The sequence below is a fragment of the Meleagris gallopavo genome, chromosome 28 (assembly GCF_000146605.3).
Source record: "Meleagris gallopavo isolate NT-WF06-2002-E0010 breed Aviagen turkey brand Nicholas breeding stock chromosome 28, Turkey_5.1, whole genome shotgun sequence".
In the NCBI taxonomy this organism is placed as follows: Eukaryota; Metazoa; Chordata; class Aves; order Galliformes; family Phasianidae; genus Meleagris; species Meleagris gallopavo.
This window is the reverse complement of record NC_015038.2, coordinates 919,419-934,735: the sequence shown is the minus strand read 5'-3', so window position 1 is coordinate 934,735 and position 15,317 is coordinate 919,419. Positions and strand designations below refer to the sequence as shown.

The 15,317-nt window shown below is 52.0% G+C and overlaps 1 protein-coding gene across 1 annotated transcript; it reads left to right on the top strand.

The window, feature by feature from the left end:
• Positions 1–3,344: 3,344 nt before the first annotated feature.
• Positions 3,345–13,889, top strand: TBC1D22B (TBC1 domain family member 22B; the record flags this gene model as incomplete). Its single annotated transcript, XM_019623181.2, has 12 exons — positions 3,345–3,439; positions 4,518–4,831; positions 5,390–5,569; positions 6,028–6,098; positions 6,516–6,644; positions 7,015–7,080; positions 7,924–8,038; positions 10,439–10,545; positions 10,955–11,030; positions 11,342–11,469; positions 11,687–11,782; positions 12,294–13,889. Coding segments are annotated over 12 exons (1,506 nt in total), but the record flags the coding sequence as incomplete, so codon positions are not given.
• Between the last annotated feature and the right edge of the window lie 1,428 nt (positions 13,890–15,317).

The following is a 15,317-nucleotide window of genomic DNA, read 5'->3' as shown; positions in this document are numbered from 1 at the left end:
GGGGGGGAGGAGAGGAAGGTTCCTGAGCGGCCGTGTGAGCAGAGCAGCCCGTGGGGACGCCCGCGGTTCTGGTGCTCCCTTCCGCCTCGCTTACGCTCAGTAGTCTCGTCTGGAGCTTGCCCTTCCCCTCCCGGTGCTCTTAGCTGGCTGCGGGGGCGATTAGATTTGGGATTGCCCATGAAAAATTCTCTCCCGGCTCGGTCTGCAGTGCAGCCTTTGGGGCCTTTCGAAGCAGGTGGAAGGAACCGACGAGCTGTCCCAGCTCGACGGATTCCCCATAGGCTCAGCCTTTGTTGTGCAGTGGATGTGGTGCTGATGGTTGCGCTTGGTGATCTCAGAGGTCTTTTCCGTAATGATTCTGTGACATCCCTTGGACTGGTGAGGCAGCCTAAGTTTGTGGCAACTAAAGGGAAAGCACTGAGCGCTGTGCATCCCTCCTCTCTCTCCTATGGGAGGACGGTGCTGTGCTGCCCCCAGGTTGCTCTGTGTCCCCGTGGTCCCATCCCTGGATGTTGTGCTGGGCTATGCTGCCAGCATCTCTCTTGCACAACTGATGACTTTAGAGCTAGCTTGGAAAGCTCAAACCAGGTGAACCGGTCTGGGAGGCAGCCAATCCTGCACAGACAGTGTGCTCCGACATCAAGGCTTTGTCAGAGCTCTCCCCTCCTAACAGACAAGTTTACAAATACTCTGTCCTGTGGTGTGGAGGAGGCTCATTACCACTTCTGTATGCTCTGCGTGCCAGTCTTTTCCAGAGATTCTTACTAATAAATGGTGTTTCATGTCTCTGGTGCTGCCTTGCATCTTTTGCACTGGGAGTTCTCAACCTTGTGATTCTTTTGGGATGTGCTGGCAGGTTGGTCTGGCGCGTTGTCCTGTGTGATGCACTGTTTATTTCCTGCCCTATAGAGAGCTGAGTAGTAAGGCATCAGTGTATGTGTTGTTTAAATGCTCTTTTAAAAAAGGGAGAAGCTGAGAGAGTCTGCTGGGAATAAAACATTTTCAGTCTCTGCAGTTGCCCTAACATGCTGAAGATGTGCTCTCTGCTGCAGCGCCCATAACCTGAGCCCTGCCATGATCTGCCCATAAGAGCTGTAACACAGGTGCCACAGCAGAGCTCAGGCACAGATTGCATCAGGCACTGGGTAGGGAGGTGATGGGAAATACCTTGTCCCACCGAGCTCTAAAGGAGGACGGGGACTTGTGCTGTCAATCTGGGAGCACAGCATCAGCACAGGTCTCAACTCCTGACTCAGTGGTATTTGCTAACACATGGTGCTTGCCCTGAGCTTCCCATTTGTGCAAAGGTCAGTTAAGCTTGGAGACAGCCATTTCATCTAACTGATGCACTAGGGAGAGCCAGGCGAGTGAATAAATGAAGTATTTACAGATTGCCTCTTGCTGCCCTGCCTCTGTTTTCTGAGCTGTAGCAGTGGGATCTGCTGATGCAGCTTTGTGAGGCACTTTAGGATGTGCTGAGAGTCAGTGATGGGCTGAGCTGGAGGAGCAGGATCAGGCACTGAGTCTGCTCGGGCTCTGTGGTGCAGAGTTGCCACCTGGCAGCTGTGAAGGTGCGTGCATGTCTCAGGTCACCTGTTGCATGCTCTGCTTCCTTTCCAGCTTGCTTTATATATATGTGTATATTTTTATATACAAACATATGTGGAATGGTGGTACTCAGCTCTACCTGTCAACTTCAGCTGCCTGTGTGGGAGCTCCAGCTGATGTGCTGTGCAATGGATCAGCCCAGGACACTTCATCTGTGGGAGCCTGGGCTCTTCACAGATCTGCCTGGGAGATGGAACACTGCTGTCGTGTCGGCCGTTAGCAGCGACAGCATCATCCGACTGCTTCAGAGCATCAGGAAGGGATTTCTTCATCCACTACTGGCTCCCACATCCCCTATTCTGACTGTTCATTTTGCTGATGAGCATCACACAGACCCATGTGTGGTTTTCGTCCCTTCACATGGGAATCAGATCGTGTACCACAAAGCATGCGGATGTTCCTGGGCGGTGCCGGTCCCCTCGCAGGGAAGAGCAGTGCTGTGACTGTTGTTAGGAGATGTTGTGAGCTTGGTGCTGAGCTTTGGAAAGACTCTGCAGGGCTCCCCTCCTGTGGGGACCTGCCATGAGTCATTTGGAAACAGCTTTTTTTAACCCCAATAATCTTTTTGCTCTGCCCACCCGTGAGTTTGCCTCTGTTTAATAGCTGTCCCGACTCCTCAATGCTAATTACTCGATGGACTCCTTCCTAGCCCTGACTGGAGGTGTGCCAGCACAGTCTTTCAGCACTTCCAGCAGCCGCCCCTTGCAGCTGGAGCCCACCCCTCTTTGGCCTCTCGCTGTGTTGCAGCTGTTCCCAGCCTCTGCCCTGGGTCTCCGTGCCTCTCCCTTCCAGATGGACCTACTGCTGTCACTTCCCTGGCACCCGCTTGTCCTTTGCTGGCTCTCCAACTGCGCCAGGCTGTGATCCTCCCCTGCCACAGCCAGGCTCCGTCTGAGGCTCCTGAGGTGACCTGAGGGAAGCCTGTCCTTTGTGTGCTGGCTCTGAATCTGCCCTTGTCTCTGCTGTGGGATGTAGGGTGTGCTGTGTACTGGGGCTACAGAGTGCTGGTTGTGTCCAGAGATTCAAGTGTGGCGACGTGGCTGTGAATAGTTTCCCAAATTGAGGTAATAACTGAGGATCTCTGTCTCACTTCCACAGCCTGTAAAACTAGCGATGAGTGGTGTCTATCAGCTCCTTTTTGGGGCAGTGCTCCCCATGCAGTGCCAGCAGCCCTCAGGCTCTCTGTGCCCTGGAGCACTCGTCCAGCTCCGCAGGGGCTGAGCCATGACTTGTTCCAGACCACATAGGAAGTGGTTAAGCTGGGATTTGGACCTGCATCAAACCCTGTACTGGAGGCTGCTTTGCTGTAACGTTGGCTGCAAGCCTGAGTGCCAGTGTGGGGGTCAAACCCTCAGTGCTGAGGAGTCCCAGTGTTGCTGGATGGAGTCCTTCCCTATTGTGGAGGGCTCAGAGGTGTGGGTTCTCTAACCCGGGCAACTTTTGGATGAAAAAGAGAATGAATGTCAATGCTTGTGGCAGGTGGCTGAAATGAGCAGAGAGCAGATCTGTGCTCGAGGAAGCAAATCCCAGTTCAGGCTGGAAAGAGCCTACGACTTTAAACAAAGCTTCTCTTTGCTGCTGCAAAGAACAAATCTTCAGCTAATTGTGGCTCTTTGGATCTAAGGCTTTGAAGGCAGAAGCTTAATGAAGTTGATTTTGGTCTGTATTTGGCTCCCAACAGCGTGCAAGAAGTGTTATCCCAGTTCAGGCTGAGCAGACCACTGTGGGCGCCCTGAGATATTTTGCACTGTCTCTTTCTTTTCCCTCCCTGCAGCATTCAGCCTGTCTATGGAGCACAGCATCCTCCACTGGATTCCCGCCTCACCAAAAAGTAAGTGCAGTTTGTCCCCTGAGGCATGGCCTGTGTGCTTTGCTTTTCTGTCTTTCTTTTTTTTGGCACAGTCTCGGTAGGAGTCTCCAGCATCCCTAGCACTGTGATATTCCATCTCCTCCTGATTGGACTGGTTCATTTTGCTGGGAATGTAGAAATGATGTTGCAGCTTCATTCACATTTCCTGAGCAAACTCAGATGGCACCAGCACAGCCCTGCTGTGCGTCCCCCTGCTCCATGCAGTCTGAGCTCTCTGGTGCAGCTGTGATTCAGGCATGTGCAGGAAGGGCTGCAGAGGAGTATGGTGCTGTCCTGGGCTCTGTGAATGCTCGCAGGAAAGGTTATCTGCTGCTGCCTTTGTAGCCAGAGATCTAGCACTGGGCACAAGAAGGGAGAAGATGCATTCTTTAGCAGTGATGTCTGCACCCATTGGATAGGGAAGAGCTGAGGGAAGGGCGAGGTAAAGCAGGCAGAGTCAGCAGCACAACCACAGCACCCCTCCCAGCAGGAAGAGGCAGCACTGCACTGATCTGCACGGCCTCCTTGTCCCTATCTTGTGCTGTGCAGCAGTTCCTGTCCGTGACGCTTCAGCTGGTGGACTTTGACTCCTGCAGCTTAAGGGTAAATGGAAAGGCTCCTCCTGCACCTGAGAAAAGAAACAGCCTGGTCTGTCTGCTGGGAGCGACTACAGCTGTGCCAGGAGCTTCCAGGAGCATAGACTGGTTCTGGCATGCCTCTCCCCAGGTCACAAGACTTCTTTTTGCATTCATCTGCCTGTTTTCTGTGGTTTGGGAGGAAGCAGAGCTGGAGAAACTGTATGTCTCTCTTGTTTGCCCTTCTGAGCTGAGGAGGCTGGCACCTCTCCAGCTGTTAGCTGGCACTGTGGCTTTCTGTGCCCTGAGATCATACCAGCTTGGGCAGCTTTGAGGAGCTTAATGCGTGCCCTGGGGTTTCGGAGGTGGAACTAGGAAACTGGGGGAAGCCAGGGACTGCCTGTGTGGAGCTGGAACTCAGTGAAGGAAAAGAACGTGGATTATCTAACAGTGCTACTCTGACATTGTTTCTCTCTGGCTTCCAGCTTCATCAAGGACCGCTCCAAAGCCAGTGCGCTGCCTATGAAAAGTAAGAAGGCCTCCAGCTTTCATGAGTTTGCCCGCAACACCAGTGATGCCTGGGACATTGGTGATGATGAAGATGAAGACTTCACTTCCTCTTCTTCCTCTTTGCAAACTTTGAACTCTAAAGTGGCCAAGGCCACAGCTGCACAGGTCCTGGAGAACCACAGCAAGATGCGGGTGAAACCTGAGAGGACTCAGCCTGCTCTCAGTGAGGTGCCCACCAACTGCAAGGTCAACAAGTCCAGCAGCGAGGCCCAGCTCTCCAGGATGTCTGGTAAGAGCTGTCTTTAGGAGCAGCTTCTGGAGCTCAATATCGTAGGTACAGACATGTCTGTCTTCAAGGGTCCTTGAAGAGAGACAAACTGAGGAGTTTTGAAAGTCTGTTAAATTCTTGGTCAGCATGTGCTGCTCTTAATCAAGGTCAGGATGAGACCCTGTAGATGACCTTGCAGTTAGCTTGTTCACTCTTTGGGTTGAAGCTCGTTGGGGCATATCTGCAAGCTGGTTTTTCTGGGGTTCCCTCAGCTTCCTTCTGCCTCATCTTCTGTCTGTCCCATGTCCTCCCATATTTCATAGGGGAGGTCTGACCTGCTGGCAGGCAGATATCTTGACGCAGAAGGAAGGAAAGGAAAAGAAATGGGGGGAAGTGATGGATCAGCCATTCCCAGAGATCTGTTGTTGCTCTTCCAAGTGGGCCAGCAGTGCTCTGTATGCTGGGGTTGGGCAAGAGAGAGAACGCCTGCTGTGCCGAGCCTCTGGCAGTAGTCAGTGGAGCACAGTGGGGTTGAAGAGCTGCTGTCCCCATCCTCACTGCAGTGTCTGCTCTGTGCAGAGGAGACCTGTGTGCGGACCCCCCTCCAGAAGCAGCAGTCCCTCCCCCTTCGGCCTGTCATTCCACTTGTCGCCCGAATCTCCGACCAGAACGCTTCGGGTGCTCCCCCCATGACGGTGAGGGAGAAAACCCGCCTGGAGAAATTTCGGCAGCTCCTTTCCAGCCATAACACGGACCTGGGTGAGTGGCGTAATGGGTGCCTGTGGGTGGGGAGGCAGAGGGAAGCCTGCTGCTTCTGTGAAACGTGGTTCGCTCTCTACTCCAGGCTGAAAAAAAATGACTTGCGTGTTGGCAGATGCTGACCTCTTCCAGCAGCTGCATGTTTCCAGTTTGTTTCTGGTCACAAGTGCTGGTTGTGGTCACGGGGCTGCTGGGCTTCGCATGAGAACTGAGCCCCGCTGAGGAGGGACCAGTGGTTAGTGTCCTGGCAGCCAGTGCTCCTGTCCCAGTGCTGAGCCAAGTGTCCCCATTCTCCAGCCACAGACCCACATCCCCAGTCACTGCTAATGTGGAGCCTTCCTGGAGGCTCAGTGTCTCCAGAGCCTGCAGGAGCAGACTGGGCTTTCCTCTCCTTTTAGGTATAGTGGTGCCTGGACGTGGCTAGGATCTAATCCATTGCCACCACTGTCCGTTTGCAGATGAGCTGAGGAAATGCAGCTGGCCTGGCGTGCCCAGAGAGGTCCGGCCTGTGACATGGCGTCTCCTCTCAGTGAGTACTTGGAGCTGGGATGCAGGAGGCTGGAGGGAATCTGGGGCACTCGCTTGTACACCTTCGTGGGGCAAATCTGTATCTGGTTCTGCTCATGTTGTACCTGTGGCCAGCCTACCAATGAGCTGTAGGATTTTTCTGGTCAGGGGTTGTAATTGCTACATCTCCCGAGCACAAACCCCAGGCAGGTGCTGGGAATGTCGCTTGTTGTTTCAAGAAACTGAATCCTGTAAAGTTGGATTGTATCAGATTAGAAAAGGCATCAGAGTGTGGGAAAGCCGAAGACCACAAGTACTCTTCTCCTGCTCCAGATTCCCCATATCTGCTGCATTATGTGCACAGCTGCCGGGCAGGATTTTAGGGATTGGTTTGTGGTGAGGGAGTAGGGGCTGCCCTGACCTGGGTTTCCTCCTGCAGGGTTATCTCCCTGCAAACATGGAGCGTCGGAAGCTAACCTTACAGCGCAAGCGGGAGGAGTACTTTGGCTTCATCCAGCAGTACTACGATTCCCGGAACGAAGAGCACCATCAGGACACTTACCGACAGGTACCTGCCGTCTGCCCGGCTTTTCGGCCCCTTGCCACTGCATGTTTTTGAGTTGGGGTCATACCAGGACTTCTACCTGTTAGTTACAGGTAGAAGTTACAAGTACTGGATTAAGCCTTCCCTAAATTGACCAAATAACTGGATTTCCCAGCCCATCTCTTGTCACCAGCCCAGCTCTGAGCAAAGGACGCTGAACGCAGAATTGTAGGTGACTTTCCCTACATGGCTGTAATTTGTAGCACTCATAGTACTCATCAACAAGTGCAGCTCTTGCCTGAGAGGCACTGCAGGGTGGATGCTCTTCTGTCATGTTTAGTTATTGTGCCCCTTAAAAGCATGGCTGATGTGTCTGACCTATGCTCTCTTCCAGATTCACATCGACATTCCAAGGACCAACCCACTCATCCCCCTCTTTCAGCAGCCACTTGTCCAGGAGGTAAGGGGACAGAGTTGGACCAACAGTGTCATTAGACTGAGTTAACTCTGCAGACCAGATATCCTGGACAACAGCTCCCGAAACCTTGTCCAGCTGATCAGTAAATACGTGCTCACGCTGCCAGGTCTAGTCTTCAACTTTCTGAAACACATCAGTCTTAGAGACCAGGGGCTGTGAGGTCAGCATTTTTTTCTGGGAAGAATTGGTAATGGTCCTGAAGCTTTTGTTCTGAAACAAATACAATGAATTTGAAACAGAGCAGGACATCAGCTGTGTTTCACTACAAATACGCCTCTGTGCAAAGCAGTGTGTGAGAAAATCAAGTAGGGCTGTTGGAGAGGTGGCCAGGAGGTGAGCACCTGTTGTCTTTGGAAACAGCCTCGGTGTGTTTGCGGTATGTCAGAGTATGATATCCTGGGGCTGGCTGGGAGTAAAATATGTAGGTCATGGAGGCTGCTCTGTTGGGTACTGTAATCTGTGATGTTCTGCTGGGAATGCTGTGCTGACAGCTGATGGATAAAGAGCACAGGTAACAGCCTTAGCTGTCCACATGATGTTCAGCAAGATGTGCAGCTCTTGGAAAGTTGGTGTCTGGTCTTCAAGCAGCAGTTTTGATGAGGAGTCTGGGTTGTCTTGCTCTGGGAAGAGTGGGCTGGCCTTTGTGGGGATCTGTGCATCATGCAGGAGTCTCTTAGGACTGGTATCTTCTTATCTTAACCATACTGCTGCAGAAGAGCCTGTCAGTGCATGATCTTTGCTCCCTGAGCTTAGCAATTATGCTTTTCTGCCTCTCCTTTGTGCACGGCTAATGCAGGTACCTGCTTTCCTTCAATTCTTCCCTAGATCTTTGAAAGAATCCTGTTTATATGGGCCATTCGACACCCAGCCAGTGGCTATGTACAGGGAATCAATGACCTGGTCACTCCATTCTTTGTTGTGTTCCTCTCTGAGTATGTTGGTAAGTGATGTTCACTGCCTCTTAACTGCCATGGTGTGAAGTGCTGGCATTGCCTTGCTGGAGGTGATGTGTTTTCTTTCAGCTCCTGTGCCATGCAAGAGATGCATCTTGTGCATCTCTTAGTGCATCTTTGCTGCCTGGCTGAATTGACTTCAGTTTCATAACCTCGCTGAGCTCTGCAGAAGTTGAAGCAGTAACGGTAGATCTGCATTTGAACGTACTCAGAAGAGCCCACCCTCCTCCAATCTAGGTGCTGAGGGAGTTTAGGCAAAGCCTTGGTGCCCTTGGGGTGGTGGGGAGGATCTTGCTCTCAAAGCTTGAATTTGGAGCTCATTCTTGCTCTAGGAGGACAGACAGAAGTATAAAGAGACCCTGTTGAGAATGTAAAATAAACAGTGCAAATAATGATTCCTGTCCTGTGCTGCTAGTGCAGGTGTTTCTGTCAAGCTGAGAGTTTCAGAAACTAAACTGACTTCTCCCAGCTGCTTTTGGCTTTCTTGTCAGCCGGTTGCTTTTAGCTGGAGAGCAAGTCATTTTCACCCATGGGATTTTCATTCTTTCTCCAGCTCTTGCTGAGTTTTGGAGTTGACATGAACACTGGGATGCCATAAGAATGTTTAAGCATAAGGATTATTTTTTCACTGTAAAGAGAAAGGAAAAGGATTTTCTAAGACAATGACAGAGAAATCCTCTTTGCCGAATGATTTAGGATCTGATCCACAGCTCATTGAAGTCACTGAAAGCCTTCCACTATCTATCTAAAGCTTTGTAAACTAGTAGCTTTGTCTTTTGAGGGCATTGTGAAGAGCTAAGCCACCTCAGTTTGCACTGCGAGAGCCATGTGATCAGGGCCAGTCTCCAAGCCATACTGTTGCTCCTTACAGTCTGAAGGAGAAAGCAGTGTGGGGCTCTGCTGCTACCTGGAGCAAGTTCCCTGTTCTGGGAAGTAAAGAGTGAGTCAGCTGAGCCAGAAGAGAGCTGGTGTGATGTTGGAGCTGCTTTAGGTACTTCGTACGACTTCTTGCAGTCATGTGCCATGTTGGATATTGGGTCTCTACTCTCTGTTCATGGCTAGGACCTGTCTGATTGAGGCCGTACTTCTTCCCATCTTTCAGGCCCCTTTTATTCTGTGAATGTGGCCTTCTGTCTGACACTGAGAGCTGTACGTACCCAAGCAATACCACACATCCCCTTCAGTCCCCAGAATTTGGGACTCAGAGCCAACTGTTAGGTTAGAAGCATGATGTACTCACGTCTCAGCGGCCAGCGAAACCCCACTGAAGTGTCACTCACAGGAGCTCTGCCCCCCCTCCCAAGCCCCTGGGCAGCTGTGGCACTGGTGCAGTGTCCTGGCTGCCCCCAGCCTGCCTTGTGTGGCTGCCACTGTGCCACCAGCTCCCTTTCAGAGCCATATGTTGAGTATCTTGCTCCTTTCTACAGGGCCTCTTAATGATGCCTCTGAACAGATGTTTGAGCTGAGCCATGCCCTCTGGAGACTATTTTTATGTTTAGGTTTTTTTTCTTTTTTTTTTTTCCCCCCCAAAGCTTCTTGCAGCATGCCCAGGATTTCCTAGCAGCCTCTTTGCTGAGACTGTCAGAGTTGCTGCTCTTGTCCCTTTGTCCCTGTGCAAGCGGCAGGCTCTTCCCTGTTACCTAGGCTTATTACCACCTCCTTTTCTTTGTCACACTTGTACTGAACTCACTGTGCCTGGAGCCCTGCAGGGAGCTTTTCTGCATGAGGTGACAGCTGTGTGGCTGAGCCACCAGTACCAGCTGTACACACTTGGCCTCGTTCTGCTCCTTAACCTTGCCCATACTCCTGCTAGGGGGAAGTGATTGAGGAAAGGAGGCAGATATCTGTTAAAGGCAGGCAAAAACTCTTGTTTATAATTACCTGGGGACTTAAGGATGGCTGTTGAGGAGCCAGCAGAAGAGTAACTGGTAATTCTGGATGATGACCTACAGCTGGGAAACAGCTTTGTTACTCTTTCTCAGCAGTGTCAGCAGTGCTGGATTTGCCTCTCTTGGTTGTTCCCGTGGTGTTGGCAGAGCTGCCTCACCCACAGAGGGATTTGCCCTAGCAGCAGAGGTCACCCATGTCAGAGCCTTCATGCATGCACTGCTCTGGCCCCTCAGGTGACAACAGCAGTGGAGACCCTCTCCTGGTCCCCTGAGGAGCTGGGCTGGGTTCAGATCATGGTTGCTAAGTATTTTGGGTGCTGGTGCTCACCTGGCCTGGAGAAGCAGGTTGATGCAGAGGTGTCCTACTCTATACTGGAAAAGCTGCTCATTTCAGCTGTGCTGGTGACTGCATGCAAGGAGCCTTAAAGCCTCTTGGTGTTCCTGTGAACCATCTGGTGCCCTCCATCCCCCTTATTCTCCTCCCTGTCTGTTTTGCAGAAGAGGACGTGGAGAACTTTGATGTGACGAACTTGTCACAGGATGTTTTACGGAGCATTGAAGCTGATAGTTTCTGGTGCATGAGCAAGCTGCTGGATGGGATACAGGTGAGCAACTGGAGCTGCAGAGATGTCTCCCCTTGCCTGATGCAGCAGCACCATTGCCTTCTCGCTGTATCCCCTGGAACTAGCGAGTAACTAGCTAGGCCTGCAGCACTCTTAGCATTTAAAATTGGAGTTTTGTGCCTATGTTAGTTCTCTGACGGTGTATCCCAGCATTAATGGACACTTCTGCTGCTTTGGGCATGATCTGGGGGCAAAATCCCAGGGGAAAAAAAGAGCTGAGCTGCGCAGCCAGCACTGTCCCAACTTCCCAATTACTGGGGACTTCACAGCAGAGAGCTGACCCTGGCAATCAGGAGCCATATCTCCTCGGCTGGTGCAGAGCTGGGGATCTGGTTTTGGTCATTTCCAGTTGTTGCAGCTGCTGCTTCTGACTCATGGCCTTTCCCTGCAGGATAACTACACCTTTGCACAGCCAGGAATCCAGAAGAAAGTCAAAGCTCTGGAGGAGCTTGTGAGTCGGATTGATGGTAGGTGACAAGGGAATTTGAATGGGGGGAGGACTTCTGTCACAACAGTGAGAGGCTTTCTTTGCAAGTAGGAAGGAACCCTCTGTACAAGGGGTAGATGCTTGCCCACAGTGCGTAGGGGCAGAGCATGGTTGGCCAAAAGGCTCCTGGGGCTGGGATTTCATTGGCAAGGTAGGATGAGGTGAGTGGTGGAGGTGTTTGTGAGACCTCAGCCTGGAAGTACATGTAAGCCAGCATGATTTGGACAGTGCCTTATGCAGGAGCTTGGGTGCTGTGATCCCCAGGTGTGTAAGTGAATTGTGCTGTTTCAGAGCAGGTACATAATCACTTTAGGAAGTATGAAGTTGAATACCTGCAGTTTGCCTTTCGTTGGATGAACAATCTGCTCATGAGGGAGTTGCCTCTTCGCTGCACAATCCGCCTTTGGGACACCTACCAGGTATGTGGAGTTGCTGCCATCCCTTCTTGGCTGCTCACTGTAGGGCCACCTTCCTCACACAGGGAGATGAAGCACTGTGCAGCTGGGGAGATTAGAGGAACAAAGTGTGGCCCCTGGGGTGTTTATAGACAGCTGAAGGTGATGTGTGGACACGTGTTAGGGGGAGCTGTGCTCCAGCAGAGCCATAGGAGCTGACCCCAGGTTTTGTTGCCTCCAGTCAGAGCCAGAGGGGTTCTCGCATTTCCACCTCTATGTCTGTGCCGCCTTCTTGATCAAGTGGCGGAAGGAGATCCTGGATGAGGAAGACTTCCAGGTAAGTCCCCAGAGTGTGGGGCTAATTCTTCTGGGCAAAAGGGGAGGGAATTGCTTCAGGTGGGAACCCAGCAATGGATATGGATATATAATGACAGCTCGGCTGTCATCTCAAAACTGGCTCTAAGATCATCCAGTCTCAGGAGTTTTGCTCAGAAGTAACCCATAGCCTTTGTGCTCAGGGCAGAGAACTGCACAGTTGGACAAATACCAGCTCTTTCCTAGGCCTGAGCTTTGGCGCAGTGAGTCCCACAGTGGCTGCCTTTTGCTGTCTGGTTGTAACACTGGATGGGAGCACCCTTTCTTGCAAGAGGTTTGAGGGCTTCTGAGGGTGTTTCACTTGTTCAGAGCTGACATGAGCACATCTTAATGTTCTCCTGAGCCTTTCTGACCTGCCAGCATGACGACCCAAAGCTCCTGAATGCTGCTGCCTCTGTTCGTTCCATCCCTGGGGTTCCTCTGGGCCTGTGTTTTGCCATCAGCTGCCCCAGTGTGAGCATCTTCTCTTCCAGGGCCTTCTAATGTTGTTACAAAACCTGCCGACAATACACTGGGGCAATGAAGAAATCGGGCTCCTCCTTGCTGAAGCCTACAGACTCAAGTACATGTTTGCAGACGCTCCCAATCATTACCGCCGATAGGTGCCAGGACTCAACTCCCTCCTCTGCCCACCTCCTCCTCCTGGCCCGATCTGATCACTGTGGCATTTTGTCATCCACGTCCTCGGATGCTTCAGCTGGGAGCTGCTCTTCGCTGTACAAAGCTCATGTTGACTTAACTCTTCTGCGTGCCTGTCTGCCACTCCACACACCTGGATGTGCCACTCCAACCACTGTCAGTATTTCACTCTGTGCTGGTGGCCTGAGCCAGGGAGAGAGGCTTGAAGGGGCAGGGGACAGCTTTACAGATAACTGAGCTCTCCCAGCCCTGCCTTGGGCTTGTCCAGCTGCCGGTTGCCTTGCTATGCTGTGACATGTTTGCCCACTGCTGCACCTGTGTACACACATGCTCGTGCCTCACATGTGTGTGCTGCCCTGTCTGCTCCCTTCTCTCTTCAGCTGCAGTTTGATCCAGCTCCCAGACAAAAATGCCTTATCAGTGACTGGCTGGAGAACTTCCCTGAGGCTGCAGGGTGAGAAGTTTCTCAGGGCCCAGCTTCATTCCTCAAGCCTTGTGGGTTCACGAGGGAGCTGCTCACACCTGCCCTCTCCTCTCCCTCCTCTTTGCCTTTCTCCAGGTATGAGGCAGTGTGGTGGGCACGGTGGGGGTTACCCCACCCACGTGGTCTGCATGATGCACACCGCTGTGATGAGACGCTCTGATGTGCCATCGGCGCAGCCCCTCGCAGCGTGAGGGCAGCAGGGGGACTTCTGGAACCTCCTTGCAAAGCCCCCATTCTTCCGAGGCGTTCTGTGTATATTGTGTTCTTGTGTATATGGGTCAAAGATGTACAATATATGTCCTCCATTTGTAGCAGATATGATTTTATATTTATAACGTGGGTCCCTTGTTCTCCCTGTCCTCTCCATGGCAGCGTAGGGTTTTGGACCCCTCTGGAGGTGAGGGTGAAGTCAGAGCCACGGGTATTTCTGCCCTGACATGTTTGGAGTGTGGAGTTTGTCAGGAAGGTGGGTGTCAGGAATGTGTATCTCGAGGCTTCCCCTGCAAAGAGGAGCGCAGGAGTTGGAAGGGGACGGGAGCTGAGAGCAGCTCGAGGAGATACAGGGTATGGTGCTGCAGGGCACCATGGTGCCAGTGCCACCAGCGGGCTCTTGGGCACCAAAGGTTCCCCAGTCCGGTGCTGGCTGTGCCCACTGCTCCCTACAGTGTGGATGCATCCTCTGAGAGAGAGAACACAGCCAGAAACCACCCTGGGTTCTTAAATGAAACCAATTGTGAATGTTTTATTGGGCTGGTTTCCTTCTGTCCCCCTCCTGCAGAGGACTGGGGGGAGGGGGGTAGGGGGAGGGAAGGAAGATATGACCCCCCCATTTCTTGGGGCGGAACATGGAGGTGCCCGGTGGGAAGGGGCAGCAGGGGCTGAGCATGTGAAAGGCAGAGCCTTGTTGCCAATAAAACTCCAGTGTCTCAAGAAACTGCTTTCCTAATCCAGAGTTGCTTTTTCTTCTTGGGCATTTAGACTTCTCCTTTATTTCAGTGCGTACCTTCTGTGGTTTCCCTGAGCCAGAGCTGCTCTCTGGCAGTTTTACATAACTCATTAAAAGACAAAAAATATATCAACAGAAGCTCAGGCTGTGTGCAGGACAGGGTGGTCTGGCACGTGCTTGTGTTTGGACTGCACCATAGCTCCTTGCATTGTCCCAAGGGCCTTCGGGTGAGTCACATTCCTCCCTCATACCTTACTCTCCCACTCCACAAAACCTTTTAGCACCATACTAAGGGAAAGCAGTAATTGTCTGAGAATTGAAGTCACAGCATGGGTTCATCCTTCTCCCCGCCCCCAAAAAACCCACAAAAACCTGAGCTGAGACCCTACAAAGTCACTGCAAGGTCTCTGCTCTTGTGATTTTAATCCTTTGCAGTGCCTCACTTTCATTTCCCATTTTTCTGGCTCACAGGGAGAAGCTGGGGGCAGTTGCTGATGGTTCCAGGCATGGGAGATGCCAATATCATGGAAACTTTTTATCCACAGAGTAATTCACTAAATCGTAATTTCATTTGTTCAAGGAGGAAATGATGAAGGAGGTGGAGGGAAGGTGTTTTATTGGTGTGTAATAATCCCACCCAAAAATGGCAGCAGGGAAGTGGAGAGGCAGGCACTGATGTAGGGCTGCAGGTAACTGCTTTTCAGACCTTCCATAGGAAGAAGCTGGAGGAAGCTTGATCCTTAGATCTTCATTCTCCCAATCTTCTTGCAACAGGTGGACAACACTAACAAAGATGTTAATAACTCACCTTTTAATGCATTCATATGCCTTCATAGACACCTGCTGCTCTCCCTGAGCCAGGCAGCTGTGCACCACAAAGCCCTCCTGGCTACAGAAACTGTCCTTCATCCATTCTGCTGGGTCAGGTCACACCTGTGGAGGGAAAAGGAGAAGGGTTGGAATCTGCCCAGGGAGAAAATGCTCCTCAGGGTAGAGTGATGCTCAGAGAGCACCTAGCTCCCATCTCCATCTCTTGGTAACTCTGCCTGCGTCATGGCTGCAGGAGCCCCCAGGCCCACAAGCAGAGCCCAGAGATGGGATTCACACCCCATGTTCCCACTTCCCATCCCTATGGGGGGGCTCTGCAGCCCCCCCAAGCCGAGGGCTGCCAGATGGGTCCCCTCCTGCAGCAGGGAACAAACTCACCCGCAGGAGGCATTGGAGGCAACATAAGGCCACCCTCCCTCCAAGTCCTCCATCCCTCTGTTCCTCTTCACAGCTGCTCCATGCCTGCATAACCCCTGTGTGTCAGCAGTGCAGCAGCAGGTGGGCTGAGCTCCCTCTGCTAAAGGAGGAAGAAAAGAATGAGTGGGAACTGCACTGACTGAGCAGGAACCAGGGAGAGCCCTGCTCTGCCTCCAGTTCCCT